The sequence below is a fragment of the Zeugodacus cucurbitae genome, chromosome 6 (genome assembly GCF_028554725.1).
Source record: "Zeugodacus cucurbitae isolate PBARC_wt_2022May chromosome 6, idZeuCucr1.2, whole genome shotgun sequence".
Taxonomy (NCBI): domain Eukaryota; kingdom Metazoa; phylum Arthropoda; class Insecta; order Diptera; family Tephritidae; genus Zeugodacus; species Zeugodacus cucurbitae.
The window spans coordinates 17,542,292-17,557,057 of record NC_071671.1 but is presented as its reverse complement, the minus strand read 5'-3'; the positions used below and the strand labels follow the sequence as shown (position 1 = coordinate 17,557,057).

Below are 14,766 nucleotides of genomic sequence, written 5' to 3'. Positions count from 1 at the left end.
TATCCATAGTTTCATACACAACATGTCCGATATTAATAATAAATCATCAATGAGCAATCTGCAGCTCCCAGCTACAACAACCGCGGCTCAAATGCTAGCACCTGCCAACACTGCACCACAAAAACTTAACTCAGGTTCCGCCACAGGCAATCCACGCAACAAATGCGCGCTCAAGCCTGGACATTCGCTAATGGATTGGATACGGCTAGGTAACTCAGGCGTAGATTTAGCAGGCACGCGTGGTCGTATAACACCGGTAAATAGCGACGAGTTGGCGCGACATAATACACGCGAAGATGCTTGGATGGCGATACGTGGCAAGGTGTACAATGTGACCCGTTACATGGATTTTCATCCTGGTGGTGAGTTAAATGTGCCAAATTTCAAAACAAAAAACAAAATCTAACTTTTCATTTCCACTTAGGTGTCGACGAGCTAATGCGTGGTGTTGGACGCGATGCCACAAAACTCTTCGATGAGGTGCATGCATGGGTAAACTATCAGCAATTACTGGTAAAATGCTATATTGGTCCACTGCGTACGCTGGCCAAAATGAGTTCCATACCAGAAGGCAAGACACCCGTGCCAACAGCGAACTTTGACATACCGTCCACTAACAAACCGCTAAACACAAACACCGAAATTGTGCCACGTTTTGACTGGATACAAAAACGACAAGACCTCACAATCTATATTTACACACGCCAACTTTGCAATCCTGGACTGCTGTTGCGTCGTAAATGTGCTAAGCTACTGCAACTGCAGGTGCAAATAGAAAGCGCTCAACATAATTTTGAATTCGAGCTGCATGATGAAGTAGATTGGCCACCAAAATCGGTGCGTGTTGGTATCGAAACGGGTAAAATCGAAGTAACGCTCACTAAAACTGAGCCTGCTTTATGGCCAACATTTGGCGCACACACTGTAACGAAAAGTTTAGTAGGCGAAACAGAGGATATGCAGTTTGAATATGAAGTGGTGAAATGTACGGATTTCAATCACGATTCATTTGTATTATGTTTGCGTGACATACAAGATACATTGTTGGTGCTACCCATGGGTTATCACATGTCTGTGGCGGCACTAATAAATGGTAAGGATTTAAATGTTGAAAATTCAACGTGAATAATTAGAATTTTGAAAATTTTAGAGTATATTTTTTATAATCACAGGTGATTTGACTCGTCGTAGTTACACACCTGTGCTCGGCAAATTCCTGCCACAACCTTACGCTGACAATGAAAGCAATAGTACAAATTTAAATTTCCTTATTAAAAGCTATGCTGATGGCATACTATCGACGCATTTGCGTCAAAAGCAAAACGGTCAGATGTTACTACTCTCAACGCCACATGGTAATTTCCGTTTACAACGTTTGCAGGCGCATCGTCAAATCGCGCTAATCGCTGCCGGCAGTGGCCTGACGCCTATGCTAAATCTAATTGAGCATTTGCTGAAACGAAATACAAACCGAATGTGAGTAATTGCCTTTTATATGGCTAACCTCATAATAAGCAGTATATTAACGATACGCATGACTTTCTCTTGAACCCGCCTATAATAAATAAATATATACGTTATGTGGGAGTCGGTTGTGGTTTTTCTCATAAACCAGTCGCCAATATTTTTTATATTTTTTTCCAATTTCTATATATTTTAAAAGCAATTATAACACTTTGAAACAGTATTGCATGAGTAACTAAGTGCAAAATTTCACACTTTTTGACTTTTACAGCGACTATTTACGTTTAATATACTTCAATAAAACGCCCGCAGACATATGGTGTCGCAGTGAGCTGGAGCAGCTGCAAACAAGTGATGAGAGGTGAGTTAGTATGTTACACACAAAAGTATTTATATTTATTATGTATATATGTATGTTAATAACTGCAGATTCCAATTGGTGAATGTGCTTTCCGCAGCCGACGCAGACTGGACGGGTTTACGCGGACGCATATGCAACGAACTACTCGCACCGTTAATGACGAAAAATACACCAGAATATGCTAGTTTTGTGGCCGTATGTGGTCCCAGCGCATTTAGCCAAGCAGCGGAGGATATATTAAAGATGTTGAATTTCAATTTGGAAAATGTTCACATTTTTCAGGGTTGAACTAAAACGCTGTATTTATATAGAACTTTAAGGCAAAAGAGTAGGCGCATGAAAATGTAATTATATTACATTATTATTGTTTTGGCTATTTATCCACATATGTACTTAGAAAATGTTTTGTAATGGCGCAGATTTTGTAAAAATATATATGTATGTAATTAAAAAAAACAATATCAAATTTTATATCAATAGTTTGTGGGTACATTGGGTTTTCTGATATTGAAGAAATAAAAAAATAATAATAATTTCCAATTTAAAAATATTCATTTTCGACTGTTTATTATTTCAATAACTTTCATATACAATTGTTTCCTTCCTCTTTTCATTATCGTTAAATATTTTTGTTTTTATGTTTTTTATGTTTAGGTATATATAATTTAATAAAATTTTAACAAATCACTAGAAGTAGCAAAAAAGAACATACTACAAATACACAACACACCACTTCTAGCAGAATATCATGAAGTTTTAAAGTATTTAAAGACAGTGTTAGATTTTTTTCAACGAATGCGTTACATTAAGGCGACTTCGCTTGGCTCTACCGCGCACTAATTATATACTAAGAGAAAAAAAGTAAAAATATTAAGTAAATAAAAACACAATTGTTGGTTTTCTTTGCTAAAAGTCATCAACATTAAGTATGCAATGCAAGATACCTTTAGAAGTGTTGTGTGTCGTTAATTGGATGCATGTGTTGCCTATGTGTGTGCGGTTTGGAGGGCAGAAAACGTTAAACGCATTTCGTTAATAAATTACATAAGTTCCATAAAGTAAAGGGAAGGGATGGTGTTTAATTTGCTGCTATATATGGCTTATTTCAATATAGATTTGTTTAGATTCAGCGCGTTTAGAACTTTTCACGAATCAAAATGTTTCGATTATTCAGCAAATTACTTAAAGATGTCACATAAATACAAATGTACGCCACTCCTACGCAATTTGTAGTGTTGTTGGTGGTTGCGTTGATCCATTTAATTACTAAAATATTAATTAATAGGAACGTATTGCTGGTGGCACAGTTTGTACGGTATCATCCAAAGTCTTATCAATAACTGGGCGGTACTTGATTTTCACATCGCCAGCCTCGCCGCACACCCATGTTAAAGTGTGTTTGCGCCAATGTTCGTCCAATGGTTTCTTCTGTTGGCCCTCAACTGGCTTGCTAAAGTCCTGTGTGGTGGTAAAAGTTAAGAAGTGAGTAAAAAAGGAGACGCAAGAGAGGAGAAAGAGAGCATGCACTTACATATTCATCAATACGTGTCTTGTAATCTTCGCGCGCATGTGCACCACGCGATTCTTTGCGGTTTTCGGCTGCAACAATGGTCATTTTAGCGTTGGCCAAAAGATTTTGCAATTCGAGCGTTTCAGCCAAATCGGAGTTCCACACATTCGATCTAATTTTCATTATTACAAATTAGTATACACAGCTATAAAAAAGAAAAAAAGAGACTTACTTGTCAATGACCTTGACATCTTGGAACTCCTTGTAGATCTCCCCCATTTTCTCACAGCCCTTCTTCAAGATGGGGCCATCACGGAACACGGCAGCGTGACCCTGCATGGTCTTTTGCATTTTCAAACGCAAATCGGCGGTGGTAATCTTGCCATTATTGTTCTTAATTTTATCCAAATTAGCAACGGACATCTCACCAGCATTCTATGCATTAAAATAAAAGAAAGTTAAATATGTACAATTAATTTATAAAATTATATAATATTTTTTTTATAAAAAGAAATTAAAATTATTAATAAAATTAAATACTAATCTCACTCACATCCTTCAAACTGGGTGCTGGCACGCCGGGTTTGTTCTCTTCGGCAATCGTTAGCGCGCAAGCACGTCCAAACACGACCAAATCCAACAATGAATTAGCACCCAAACGATTGGCACCGTGCACAGACGAACTGGCAGCCTCGCCGGCAGCATATAAACCGGGCACGACGACATCACAGCCATTCTCATCGATGGTCAACACTTGCCCCTTGTAATTGGTCGGGATGCCACCCATATTGTAGTGTACTGTCGGCAGCACTGGGATGGGTTCACGTGTCACATCTACGCCGGCAAAGATCATTGCCGTCTCGGAGATACCGGGCAAACGTTGAGCCAATTGCTCTGGTGGCAAATGGTGCAATTGCAGGAAAACGTGATCCTTTTCAGGTCCGACACCACGTCCTTCCATGATTTCGATGGTCATTGAACGCGATACCACATCACGTGAAGCGAGATCCTTGGCCACTGGCGCATAACGTTCCATAAAACGTTCACCCTTTGCGTTCACCAAGTAGCCACCTTCACCGCGACAACCCTCAGTAATCAAACAGCCAGCACCATAGATACCGGTCGGATGGAATTGCACGAATTCCAAATCCTGTATGGGTAAACCTTGACGTGCGACCATTGCGCCGCCATCACCGGTACATGTGTGCGCCGATGTGCACGAGAAGAAGGCACGTCCATAGCCACCGGTCGCAATGACAGTGTTGTGTGCGCGGAAACGATGTAATGTGCCATCCTCCAGATTCAGTGCCAAAACACCCTTGCACTTGCAATCCTCAAATATTAAATCCAATGCGAAATATTCCACAAAGTAATTGCAGTCATAGCTCAACGACTGCCCGTAGAGTGTGTGCAACAGCGAGTGGCCGGTACGATCCGCTACGGCGCAGCAACGATGAGCTTGACCACCCTTACCGAATTTCAAACTTTGACCACCGAAAGCGCGTTGATAGATTTTACCTTCGGGTGTGCGCGAGAAAGGCATACCGTAATTTTCCAATTCAATGACAGCTTGTGGTGCCTCGCGTGTCATATAGTGAATGGCATCTTGATCGCCCAGCCAATCGGAACCCTTGACAGTATCATACATGTGCCACTTCCAATCGTCATCTTCCATATTACCGAGCGCCGCATTGATACCGCCCTGTGCGGCAATTGTGTGCGAACGGGTGGGGAAGAGTTTGGAGATGACAGCTGTTTTGAAACCTTCAGCCACCAAACCGAAAGCGGCACGCAAACCGGCACCACCAGCGCCAACAACAATGGCATCGTAAGCATGATCGACAATTGGATACTCCTTGGAGATGGCGTCGGTGCGTACTTTGGCATCATTTTTGCCATGTGTAATGTGCAGTTCACGCTGTGGCACTACCGAGGCAACGCGTAGCTGAAAATGTACAAAGAAAGCAACAGTTATGGTTAAACGTTATAAATAGTTATTTTTTATATTTCTTTGATCTGATTTGTTTAAAACCTAACAATAAGTATTAAAATAATAGTTATAAATAGCTGTAACTACATATATGTAAAAAGTTGCAACAAGTACTCGTTGGTCGAATAATTAACGAATATTTATGAGCTCTTGTCAAAAGTAACGGAAGTAACATGTAAACAGTGTTGCATTTACATAATTTTTTTTTTAATTCTATTTAGATCATACGAATTATTTTAATGAATCAAAATTTAGCGAAAAGATGAATTGTTCAAATATAAAATACTATGAAAATGTAAACAAAATTAACTTTAATAAACATTTTTTTCAATCTTTCCTTACAAATACAGTGGAACTTCTCTAACTCGAATTTTTTATTATGCCCTAGTATAAAACTTCGATTTATAAAAGGAAATTTGTATTGCCAATTCAAGAGTTCGAGTTATGGAGAACTTCGAGTTAAGGAAGTTTGTGTTATGGAAGAAAATTTGTATGAGATTTGATTTCTAAACACTATTGCCAATACAAAAGGTCGAGTTGTGGACACCTTCAAGTTAAAGAAGTTCGAGTTATGGAAGTTCCACTGTAATTAATTAATAAATTATGACGCCACGAAATGTAGGATTTATTATAACATATGGTATAAAAATTTGTAATTAGGAATTGATTGGAAAACGAATGTGGAAATGCGTGGAGACATTTCAAATAATGAATCAACCGTCAGACCGACCTAAAACTTCAACGAAAGGAATGTATTACGTAAGAAAAGTAAAAAATTGTATGCAATAACAGTTAAAACGTTATTAAAATTATAAAAGAGCAAATTAAAATAATTAACAATACCTATATAACAACCAATTATCAAGGTAATAGCATAGACAACTATATTTTTATTTCATTTCTGAAAGATAATTACAAAACAAATTAACTAAACATTTCTCTATTCGCTTTCTAGGTAAAATGCGTTGTGTATTTTTTTAATTTTTATTTTTATTTGTTGTGCATAGAACAGCTATACTAAAAAGTTTAATTAAGCAAATGTTTTCATATTGACTAGCCGCGCTTTCATGTATGCATGTACATATGTATAACTAATACCTACTGCTGCCTCTCATTGCGTTAAAACACGAAAAAATTCTATCATATTGCCATATTATTTTGAATGCAAAATGTACCCACAAGTTCGCGTGTATTGCAAGCAATGACATCAAAAAGCGTCGAAAATTATGTGTACCCGATTCCCCCCCCTTAACTGCTGAACAGGTTTTTATTTAATCGCAAATATGCGATTTATCACAAGCACTCTTATCTTTTTCTCTATAAGCTTATCGAAAGTTATGTACTTATTTAAAGTGGCAAGCGATAGAACTAAGCAACACACTTAGCCATTTTTTTATAGTACAACTAAGTATTGAATAATACATTTAGCTTCTTTGTTAATAAAATGTTTCAAATAACTTTTATAGTAAACTGTTTTGTTAAATGACCATTTGGATGAGATTTTAGTGATTTCAAACAACGATTGACTCTGAAATCTTATATATTGCTCTTCAACTGCAACATATGTATGTATGTACATATATTAGATTATGATCTTCCAAAGCGAATGTTCGTTTAAAATCTTTTATCTGCATAATCTGATTGCACACTTAGTTTTATATATCTGACATCGTCACATAAATAAGAAATAGTTTTTGATTTTGCAACCATATTTCCACATCTAAAACCCTTTTTGTTATTGTTGTAATAATAAGTGTATTCATTCCTCCAATGAGCAAAAAATAACTAAAATTGTCTTATCCTGATTACACTTAAAAAATTAAAAAACTAAACTTTCTGAGTGACATACTGAAATGACAAAGCGATTTTTAAAGCATTACCTATAAATAAAATTATTAATTGCAATTTTTCCAACTGAAAGTCAGCACACAACGGCTAAATGTATGTATGTTTTGTTTTACGTTGTTTAAAGCTGTGTTATAGTAAAATTACAAATGAAAACATTAATGAATAAAAATAAACATGCATACATTTGTATATTAATATTTAACACGCGCTATTAATCAAATATATTCTAGTGGTTTAAAGCCGCCGGCAGACGTTTGTTCATTAGCATCTATAATGTACATATGTATATTTGTTTGTACATACATACACATGTAAACTATAACTCAATATGGGCTTTACTACGGGTTAGATTGCACTAGTGTGCTATAATGTATTCACTAGCTGTTATGGAAATTGATGCTCAGTATAAATCGGATACTGTTCCGGTTAGTTAGATTCGAGTGGGAATGATATAAACGGGGTTGTTAAACTTATATATAACTATTTGAACTTTTTTATCGCATATTTGTTTAATAATAAATAATTTTGTCTTAGATAACATTTCAAATACTCATCAATAGAATACAAAAAAATGCCACGTAGTAAAAGAGGCGACTACAAGTGACAAAATTAAATCAGCTGACAGCTTTATTTTTTTACATTTTTATTTGCCATAAACAGATGTATGTACATATTATATGTGCAGTACATCTATGTATCTATCAACTATTCTATATCAAATGCATTTCTACATAAATTTAAAAAATGTTTACCAGATAAAGCACAAATAATATAAAGTTTGTAAGTAACTAATATTCTATATAAAAAGCAATAATGACGTATAAATTACAATTAAAAACCTAAGGCCACTAAAAGCCGGTAGTTAATTGGATGAGTCAATTATGCGTATCTCATGTATAATGTGGGACAGTGGCAAAAAATTGCATTTTTTGCATTATTTTTCAAAATTTCAATAGAATATACCTTTATAGGCAAAAGTATTTACACATGTATATACATATGTATGTAAAATTGTTTGTATTGGGCGTCTAATAGATTGATTAATACTTAATTTGTCAGCGGTACTACACACTTAGAGATTAGAAAATTCATTAATTTACGCTTAGTGACGAACTGGCACACACGAATGAGAGATTCACAAGTTAATATTTTACTAAAAATAATACAATTATAAAAAATAGTTGGTGAAACAACATGAAAACAGCTTCGTACACTCTTCACGTCACGCACTACCCACACTTTATAAAATACATATGTCGACAGTAGTGTCTCAATTATGCTCGAAGATGCGAGCACAATCAACGAAAGTGACAGGAAAAGAGAATTGTCCGCAAGGTATGATTATCAAAACAAAGCTTGTAGACAGAGATAAAGAGATGTCCAACTCTATTTTCATTGGAAGTGAGAGCGCACGGACAAACGTCAAAACCTACCAATCTTTGACAGTTGACTGGAATCAGTAGGTTTTGACGTTTCGCAATTGGGAAACTGGAACGGCCATATTGAAATGTTGCTAAAAAAATTATACGACAGAGACATTTTTAACCGCCGTGCAAGATTACTTATAAGAGCTTAAAACAATAAATATAAATGTAAACGCGAAATTTAAAAGAGGGTAAAGAAATTTTTTATGATATGCAGCATAGGGAAATTAATTTTTCATGGAAAATTGTAAAAAAATTATCAATTGTCAGTTGACAAGTGATAATTTTCCTTATTTATTAGTGAAAGTTCGAAAACAAGCAATTTTAACGTACCTTAATATCGCTAAAAGAAATTTAAATATGTAATTTTTATATTAAAAATACAGTATACAATTTTTTTTAACCGTAATAAATGTTGGGTATTTTAATTTAAAGGCCCAAAAATTTGTATTTTGTCTGGTCCGGCAATAATTCAAATTGTTATAAAAAACGCTTATTTTGAGGCGCTCTCACGCTGGAATAAGTTGGACATCCCTTTATCCCTGCTTGTAGATATGTATTGAGCGAAGCGGTGAAAGAGTGGCGTGAGGAGTCAAAAAGCGAGCCCTCCAGAGGCATTGCGTATATAATAGTGAAGGTCATGGCACAGTGTCATATTTAGTAAAAATAAAATGTTTTATTACTATTGGTTGTAATACTTATTATCAGCGACTTAACACCAATTATGTTCATGTTAATTATGTAGTCATATGTTTATGCACAAATGTCTTCACAATAAACAAGCATACATATGCATAAGCAAGTACATGTTTGTAAATTTTAGATTTTTTCACTTCCACAAAAATATAGTTAATGAATAAGGGTTAGACACACCTTAAATAAAAAAAAATAGTCAAGATAAGAATCATACTCAAGTACCTCAAGAAAGTAAGAATAGAAATATTGTAAATAAAGTAAATGATAATGCGTTTTTAAGTTCCCTTCATAATTTTTGCTAGATATAGCTAGCGATATAGTACCTAAATAAATCCCAGAGTGTCAGTGTATATGTCGCAACGCATAGGACTGATTATGCAAATATAGTACTAATATAAAAATATGCCAGCTAAATCATAACAGTGTATACCAATGCAATTCAGTTATCAATAATATTTTTGAATCTTATATAAAACTAAAAATGATTAAAGAAAAATCGCATAAAAAAGTTACATAACAAAATAGCCAACACCGTCTGGCTTCTTCGTTGGTCGCTGCCGCAGCCGTCACGATGCTAACACTCACTACACTCCGTATTCACTGGCACACAGTGCGCTTGTGAAAACATGCGGTCTTTCGTGCTACCGTGGCTGACTTTTTAATTTAGTCGAGCCCCTTAACTAATAATTTGTTAAAAATATCATAGTATAAACAAATTTCACAATCCCACGGTTTGTGCATCCTGTGATTGTGTTGTGCATTGCCACTTCAATGCAATAATCAACCCAAATTATCTTTTCCCCCTCGCCGAATTTTCGGAGATTCGCAACGTTAAGCTTAATGTGTTATAATGGTTGTGTAACGCAGTGAAAAAGCGAAATTCACACACTATTTATTTAATGCATATGGGTATATATGCATTTATTTTATACTTCCTTGGATAAGAGACACTTCCTCGTACGTGTTTATTCCTTAGATGCTTAACTTACCATTGCCGCTGCATTTTTGGCCAAAATCGATGGTACACGCATAAGGCTCGCCATTTTCGTAAGATGGAACACTTCTGAGCAATCTCCCCTTATTGAATAATATTTGGATGTTTCACTGCGCCTATTTTGAAATCAAACCGATTATTATTGAGTTAACAATATATTCCTGTCTTATTTTTATTACAATTGAAATTCGCTCCAATTTAATTGTCAATTCGATGAAACTTCTCGCGCTCGCACCGATCGACTGATGAGAAGCAGCTGTCCAATGCTCCAATGGGGCAAACAAAAACAAATCTGGCAATAAATAGCGTTACCAATTTTAAGTGAATTATTTTAAATGTACAATAGGAAATTGTTCAAATTAATTATATATAATAAGAAACGAAACTAATATAGAAAATAATAATAAATTATGATTGAAACTTACAAAATAAATTCGCTTTATATTTTTCCCACACAGTTGTTGTAATGAAGACGACGTTTTGCAGACACAGGGTGCCACAAATGCGTGCATTATTATTCCAGTCATCAGCTGCTGCTTATTTATTCATAATATGCCATATTAATTATTCTTGTATTAAATTTACTTTTTAAATAAAACTTTTAAATTGATTAATTACCGCAGATACCGCGTAGTAAACTTTGCAGAAATTTTTTATTTGGACATATTTCCATGGATATGTCCAATTTCCTCTTTCAACAGTTAACATACCTGTTGATCGGAAATACATGGACGGAAATTAAATAAAAAATACATTTGATCTATTACTAAACACATATTTGCTAATAAGATAAATAAAAACAGTAGTCTATTTAGGTTTATTTATGAAAATTTCGAAAAACTGCATTTCTGAAATGAAAGCCTATGTTTTTAATGAAAGTCAGTTAAAGAGAATGAAAATCTTGAATATCGAACTCATCAACTTTAGTGTATTACATTATAAATAGTGTTAAATATGCGAATTTTTAAACATTTACCATTTATGCTATGCACGAGCAACCGAAAAGCGGTAAGTATTGATAAAGGTTATAATAATCAAAAATATTTAAATATTTATTTATTATAATTGTTTGTTTATGCATTGAATGGTACAATACTTTTATTATTTTAGTGCACATCCTTATCAATGCTTCGATTCGCAATCCGCCCATTAACTTGTGATAGTATAACAAGAGGCAATGCCAAAAAAAGCAAAAGTATTTCAAAAACTTATCCGATTGTAGATCACGCATTTGATGTTGTTATTGTTGGCGCTGGTGGTGCTGCCTTACGTGCCGCAACCACTCTAGTGGAGTTGGGTTTTAAAACAGCCGTTGTTAGTAAAATTTTCCCAACACGTTCGCACACTATTGCGGCGCAAGGCGGTGTTAATGCCGCGCTAGGTAATCAAGTGGCGGATGATTGGCGTTGGCACTTCTATGACACAGTAAAAGGATCAGATTGGTTGGGCGACCAAGATGCTGCTCATTATATGACACGTGAAGCACCGCGTGCTATACTAGAGCTTGAAAATGATGGTTTACCTTTTTCACGTACTGCGGATGGTAAAATATATCAACGACCATTTGGAGGGCATACTATCAATTTCGGTAAGGGTCACGCAAGACGTGCCTGTGCATGTGCCGATCGTATTGGTCATGCCATCTTACATACACTCTATGGCAAATCACTCGCTTACGATATTAAATACTTTATTGAGTTTTATGTATTGGACTTGATTTTTGACAATTATGCTTGCTGTGGTGTTATCGCCATTTGTTTAGAAGATGGTACATTACATCGTTTTCGCGCACTTAATACCATAATAGCTACAGGTGGCTATGGGCGAGCTTACTTTTCCTGCACATCTGCGCACACCAATACTGGTGACGGAAATGGAATGGTCGCACGACAAGGTTTACCACTACAGGACATGGAATTTATACAGTTTCATCCGACAGGCATGTATGGTCCAGGCGTACTTGTTACAGAAGGTTGTCGTGGTGAAGGCGGTTACTTAGTGAATGGAAAAGGTGAACGGTTTATGGAGAAGTATGCACCAAAAGCAAAGGATTTAGCACCGCGTGATATGGTGGCACGTTCAATGACCCTCGAAATAATGGAGGGACGTGGTGTAGGTCCCGATAAAGATCATATTCTCTTGCAATTACATCATTTACCTCGTGAGAAATTGCTCACCAAATTGCCTGGTATTTTAGAGACGGTTAGGATTTTTCTTGGCATAGATGCGACAAAAAAATCTATACCAGTTATACCTACTGCACATTACAACATGGGCGGCATACCAATCAACTATCGTGGACAAGTTTTAACTATTGATATGGATAGTAACGATCGATGTGTATCTGGTTTGTATGCCTGTGGCGAAGTTTCATGTAATGTGCACGGCGCAAATCGTTTGGGTGCTAACTCACTGTTAGATCTTTTAGTATTCGGTCGCTCCTGTGCATTACATATTGCCGAAAACTATCGAGCTGGCTGCCCGGCACCGGATTTGAAGGATGTGAGTTTATTTTTATAATAGAAACTATTCTCGTTACGAATGAATTTTGCAGAACGCAGGGGAAATGTCTGTGGCAAATTTAGACAAATTGCTTCATGCGAATGGTAATGTCAACACTGCCACACTGCGACTTGAAATGAAGAAGGCAATGCATCAGCATGCAGGTGTGTTTCGGGTTGGACCAAACCTGCAAAAGGGTGTAAAGAAATTAACTAAAATCTATAACGATTTCAAAGATGTCCGCACTGTAGACAGGTATGTAAATCTAGATAAAACTCGCAACATTTCCAGTTCATCTCGTTTTTTAGATCGTTAATTTGGAATTCCGATCTAATTGAAACACTTGAGCTGCAAAACTTGCTGGTGAATGCAATGTGCACAATGGTGGCTGCTGAAAACCGCAAGGAATCCCGAGGCTCCCATATGCGCGAGGACTTTAAAGAACGCATTGATGAATATGTAAGAAACAAACAAGTAGCTAACGGCATTAGTTCTAAATTCAATAAAAAATATATTCGCAGGACTACAGCAAGCCTATTGAATGTCAAGAAAAGCGTTGCTTTGATGAACATTGGCGCAAACACACGCTTACATGGATTTGTGGTGACTCCGGTGAAGTTAGAATCAAATATCGCCCCGTTATTGATGAACCATTAGATGACAGTGTGGAACATGTGCCGCCTGCTGTACGCGCGTACTGAATGTTTGCTTATTTAATATTTAACAATTGATTAATTTATTATTTTTATACAAAAATCTTCCACAATAAAAATGTACAAACTTGTTGAATTGTTTATCAAAAGAGTTTAATATTTTTAACATTTTACAGTAAAGGAAGTACAATAATAAAAACACATTTTAGTACATACATATAAAACAGATTTTACCACAAATATTCGAAGTCAAAAACAAAAATATAATTAATACTCAAGTGGAAGTGGGTGGCGTCACCTTTTTTCCGCAACGCATTGAATACTCTTCTTCTGTTAAATCGGATAAGTGGTTTATAGCCATTTTCCATGTAACTTCGCCATTCTCATATTTTTTGTTGTGTTCTTCAACTGTTTGTTTGGATTTTTGGTACCGTCCACGACGCATTTGATCCTCAGCTTCATCAGAGTATGATTTTTCGAACTTCGACTATTAAAAGTAATTAAGTGATTATTGAATCTTTAAAGTTGACCCATATGACGCATACCTTATACTCCTCCCATTCTTGATCGGAAACTAGTGACATTTTTATAATTGCAGTTTACCGTTACCAATAAACGACTATGCTATAGTTTACTTTTGCGTTCAATATTTAAATGAACTCACTGTATTTTGGAAGCTGTAATAATTGCTGATAATAGCCACAAAAATGACTCACTTAATTTGATATTTTTCTTTGTTGAAATCGTGTTTGTATGCAAAACAAAGGCAGAAAAAAGCTGAATATAATAACACAAAACCACAGAATTACACAAACAATTCCCAATCTGACGAATAGCGTTAAAACAAAACAACAGTATCAGCTGTTTACCAAGGGCAATGCCAATCAGCAAGCGGTTATTGTTGCTGCCACCTGTTTGTTTTGTACAGAGTTCTTTTACATTAGGGTAGTCTTTAAACTTGTGCATATTATATGATTGCATATATCTGGACGTTAGTGCTGATGAGCAATTATTAGTGGATGGATCTTGCTATGGTCTGACCCTGTCGAAACAGCTCAAAACAGCTTAGACGACAACTAAGCTTATAGTTCCCGGTTCAACAGTGCTGGGTTATCCTTATAATAAAAACAGCAACATATACGACAATATATTACCTCCATGCAATAGTCGGGTCTACGCTAATAAGTCAAGAATTCTGTCATTCGTTGATGATTTACAAACCTCATATTTGTAGCGATGAACATAGAGACATCGCAAGATGCTTGCCAAGCGCTGGACAACAACCAGCACCTGTGCAGGACCTTTTGGCCCGCTGTGAAACTTA

General features: G+C 35.9%; 4 protein-coding genes across 5 annotated transcripts in view; 2 read left to right on the top strand and 2 right to left on the bottom strand.

The window, feature by feature from the left end:
* The window catches only part of LOC105217998 (cytochrome b5 reductase 4), a 32,345-nt gene extending 29,415 nt beyond the window's left edge, over window positions 1-2,930 (top strand). Inside the window, exons 2-6 of the mRNA XM_011193316.3 lie at window positions 10-362; window positions 425-1,093; window positions 1,173-1,476; window positions 1,736-1,825; window positions 1,894-2,930. Coding sequence (XP_011191618.2) covers window positions 23-362; window positions 425-1,093; window positions 1,173-1,476; window positions 1,736-1,825; window positions 1,894-2,113 — 1,623 coding nt within the window. The 5' untranslated portion in view covers window positions 10-22 and the 3' untranslated portion in view covers window positions 2,114-2,930. The remainder of the gene's footprint in view (window positions 1-9; window positions 363-424; window positions 1,094-1,172; window positions 1,477-1,735; window positions 1,826-1,893) is intronic.
* On the bottom strand, window positions 2,359-10,579 carry LOC105217995 (succinate dehydrogenase [ubiquinone] flavoprotein subunit, mitochondrial). 2 transcript variants are annotated; one of them, XM_011193311.3, is made up of 6 exons: window positions 10,467-10,579; window positions 10,283-10,403; window positions 3,889-5,280; window positions 3,568-3,770; window positions 3,357-3,507; window positions 2,359-3,283 (listed from the first exon to the last, which is right to left on the bottom strand). In XM_011193311.3, the coding sequence occupies exons 2-6, from the start codon at window positions 10,334-10,336 to the stop codon at window positions 3,104-3,106; spliced, it is 1,980 nt and encodes a 659-aa protein (XP_011191613.1). In that variant the 5' UTR covers window positions 10,337-10,403; window positions 10,467-10,579; the 3' UTR covers window positions 2,359-3,103. The 2 variants fall into 2 exon arrangements, with proteins under 2 accessions (XP_011191613.1, XP_054089513.1); XM_054233538.1 differs by having other exon boundaries at window positions 10,283-10,544.
* Window positions 10,580-11,101: 522 nt separating this feature from the next.
* Window positions 11,102-13,758, top strand: LOC105218016 (succinate dehydrogenase [ubiquinone] flavoprotein subunit, mitochondrial-like). The gene is made up of 5 exons (XM_011193341.3): window positions 11,102-11,295; window positions 11,398-12,789; window positions 12,842-13,044; window positions 13,098-13,248; window positions 13,311-13,758. The coding sequence occupies exons 1-5, from the start codon at window positions 11,242-11,244 to the stop codon at window positions 13,488-13,490; spliced, it is 1,980 nt and encodes a 659-aa protein (XP_011191643.2). The 5' UTR covers window positions 11,102-11,241; the 3' UTR covers window positions 13,491-13,758.
* On the bottom strand, window positions 13,579-14,280 carry LOC105217994 (digestive cysteine proteinase 2). The gene is made up of 2 exons (XM_011193310.3): window positions 13,988-14,280; window positions 13,579-13,929 (listed from the first exon to the last, which is right to left on the bottom strand). The coding sequence occupies exons 1-2, from the start codon at window positions 14,024-14,026 to the stop codon at window positions 13,717-13,719; spliced, it is 252 nt and encodes an 83-aa protein (XP_011191612.1). The 5' UTR covers window positions 14,027-14,280; the 3' UTR covers window positions 13,579-13,716.
* Window positions 14,281-14,766: the final 486 nt, after the last annotated feature.

What these genes read in the sequence shown, in the direction of transcription:
- LOC105217994 (XM_011193310.3), bottom strand. Translation starts at nt 14,026, where the DNA reads ATGTCACTAGTTTCCGATCAAGAATGGGAGGAGTATAAG. An exon ending in AAGAATGGGAGGAGTATAAG is followed by an intron (nt 13,930 to 13,987) that starts GTATGCGTCATA and finishes TACTTTTAATAG; the next exon opens with TCGAAGTTCGAAAAATCATA.
- LOC105218016 (XM_011193341.3), top strand. Translation starts at nt 11,242, where the DNA reads ATGCGAATTTTTAAACATTTACCATTTATGCTATGCACGAGCAACCGA. An exon ending in GATGTCCGCACTGTAGACAG is followed by an intron (nt 13,045 to 13,097) that starts GTATGTAAATCT and finishes CTCGTTTTTTAG; the next exon opens with ATCGTTAATTTGGAATTCCG. An exon ending in AAGAACGCATTGATGAATAT is followed by an intron (nt 13,249 to 13,310) that starts GTAAGAAACAAA and finishes ATATATTCGCAG; the next exon opens with GACTACAGCAAGCCTATTGA.
- LOC105217995 (XM_011193311.3), bottom strand. Translation starts at nt 10,336, where the DNA reads ATGGCGAGCCTTATGCGTGTACCATCGATTTTGGCCAAAAATGCAGCG. An exon ending in CAGCACCCAGTTTGAAGGAT is followed by an intron (nt 3,771 to 3,888) that starts GTGAGTGAGATT and finishes TTTAATGCATAG; the next exon opens with AATGCTGGTGAGATGTCCGT. An exon ending in AGACACGTATTGATGAATAT is followed by an intron (nt 3,284 to 3,356) that starts GTAAGTGCATGC and finishes ACCACCACACAG; the next exon opens with GACTTTAGCAAGCCAGTTGA.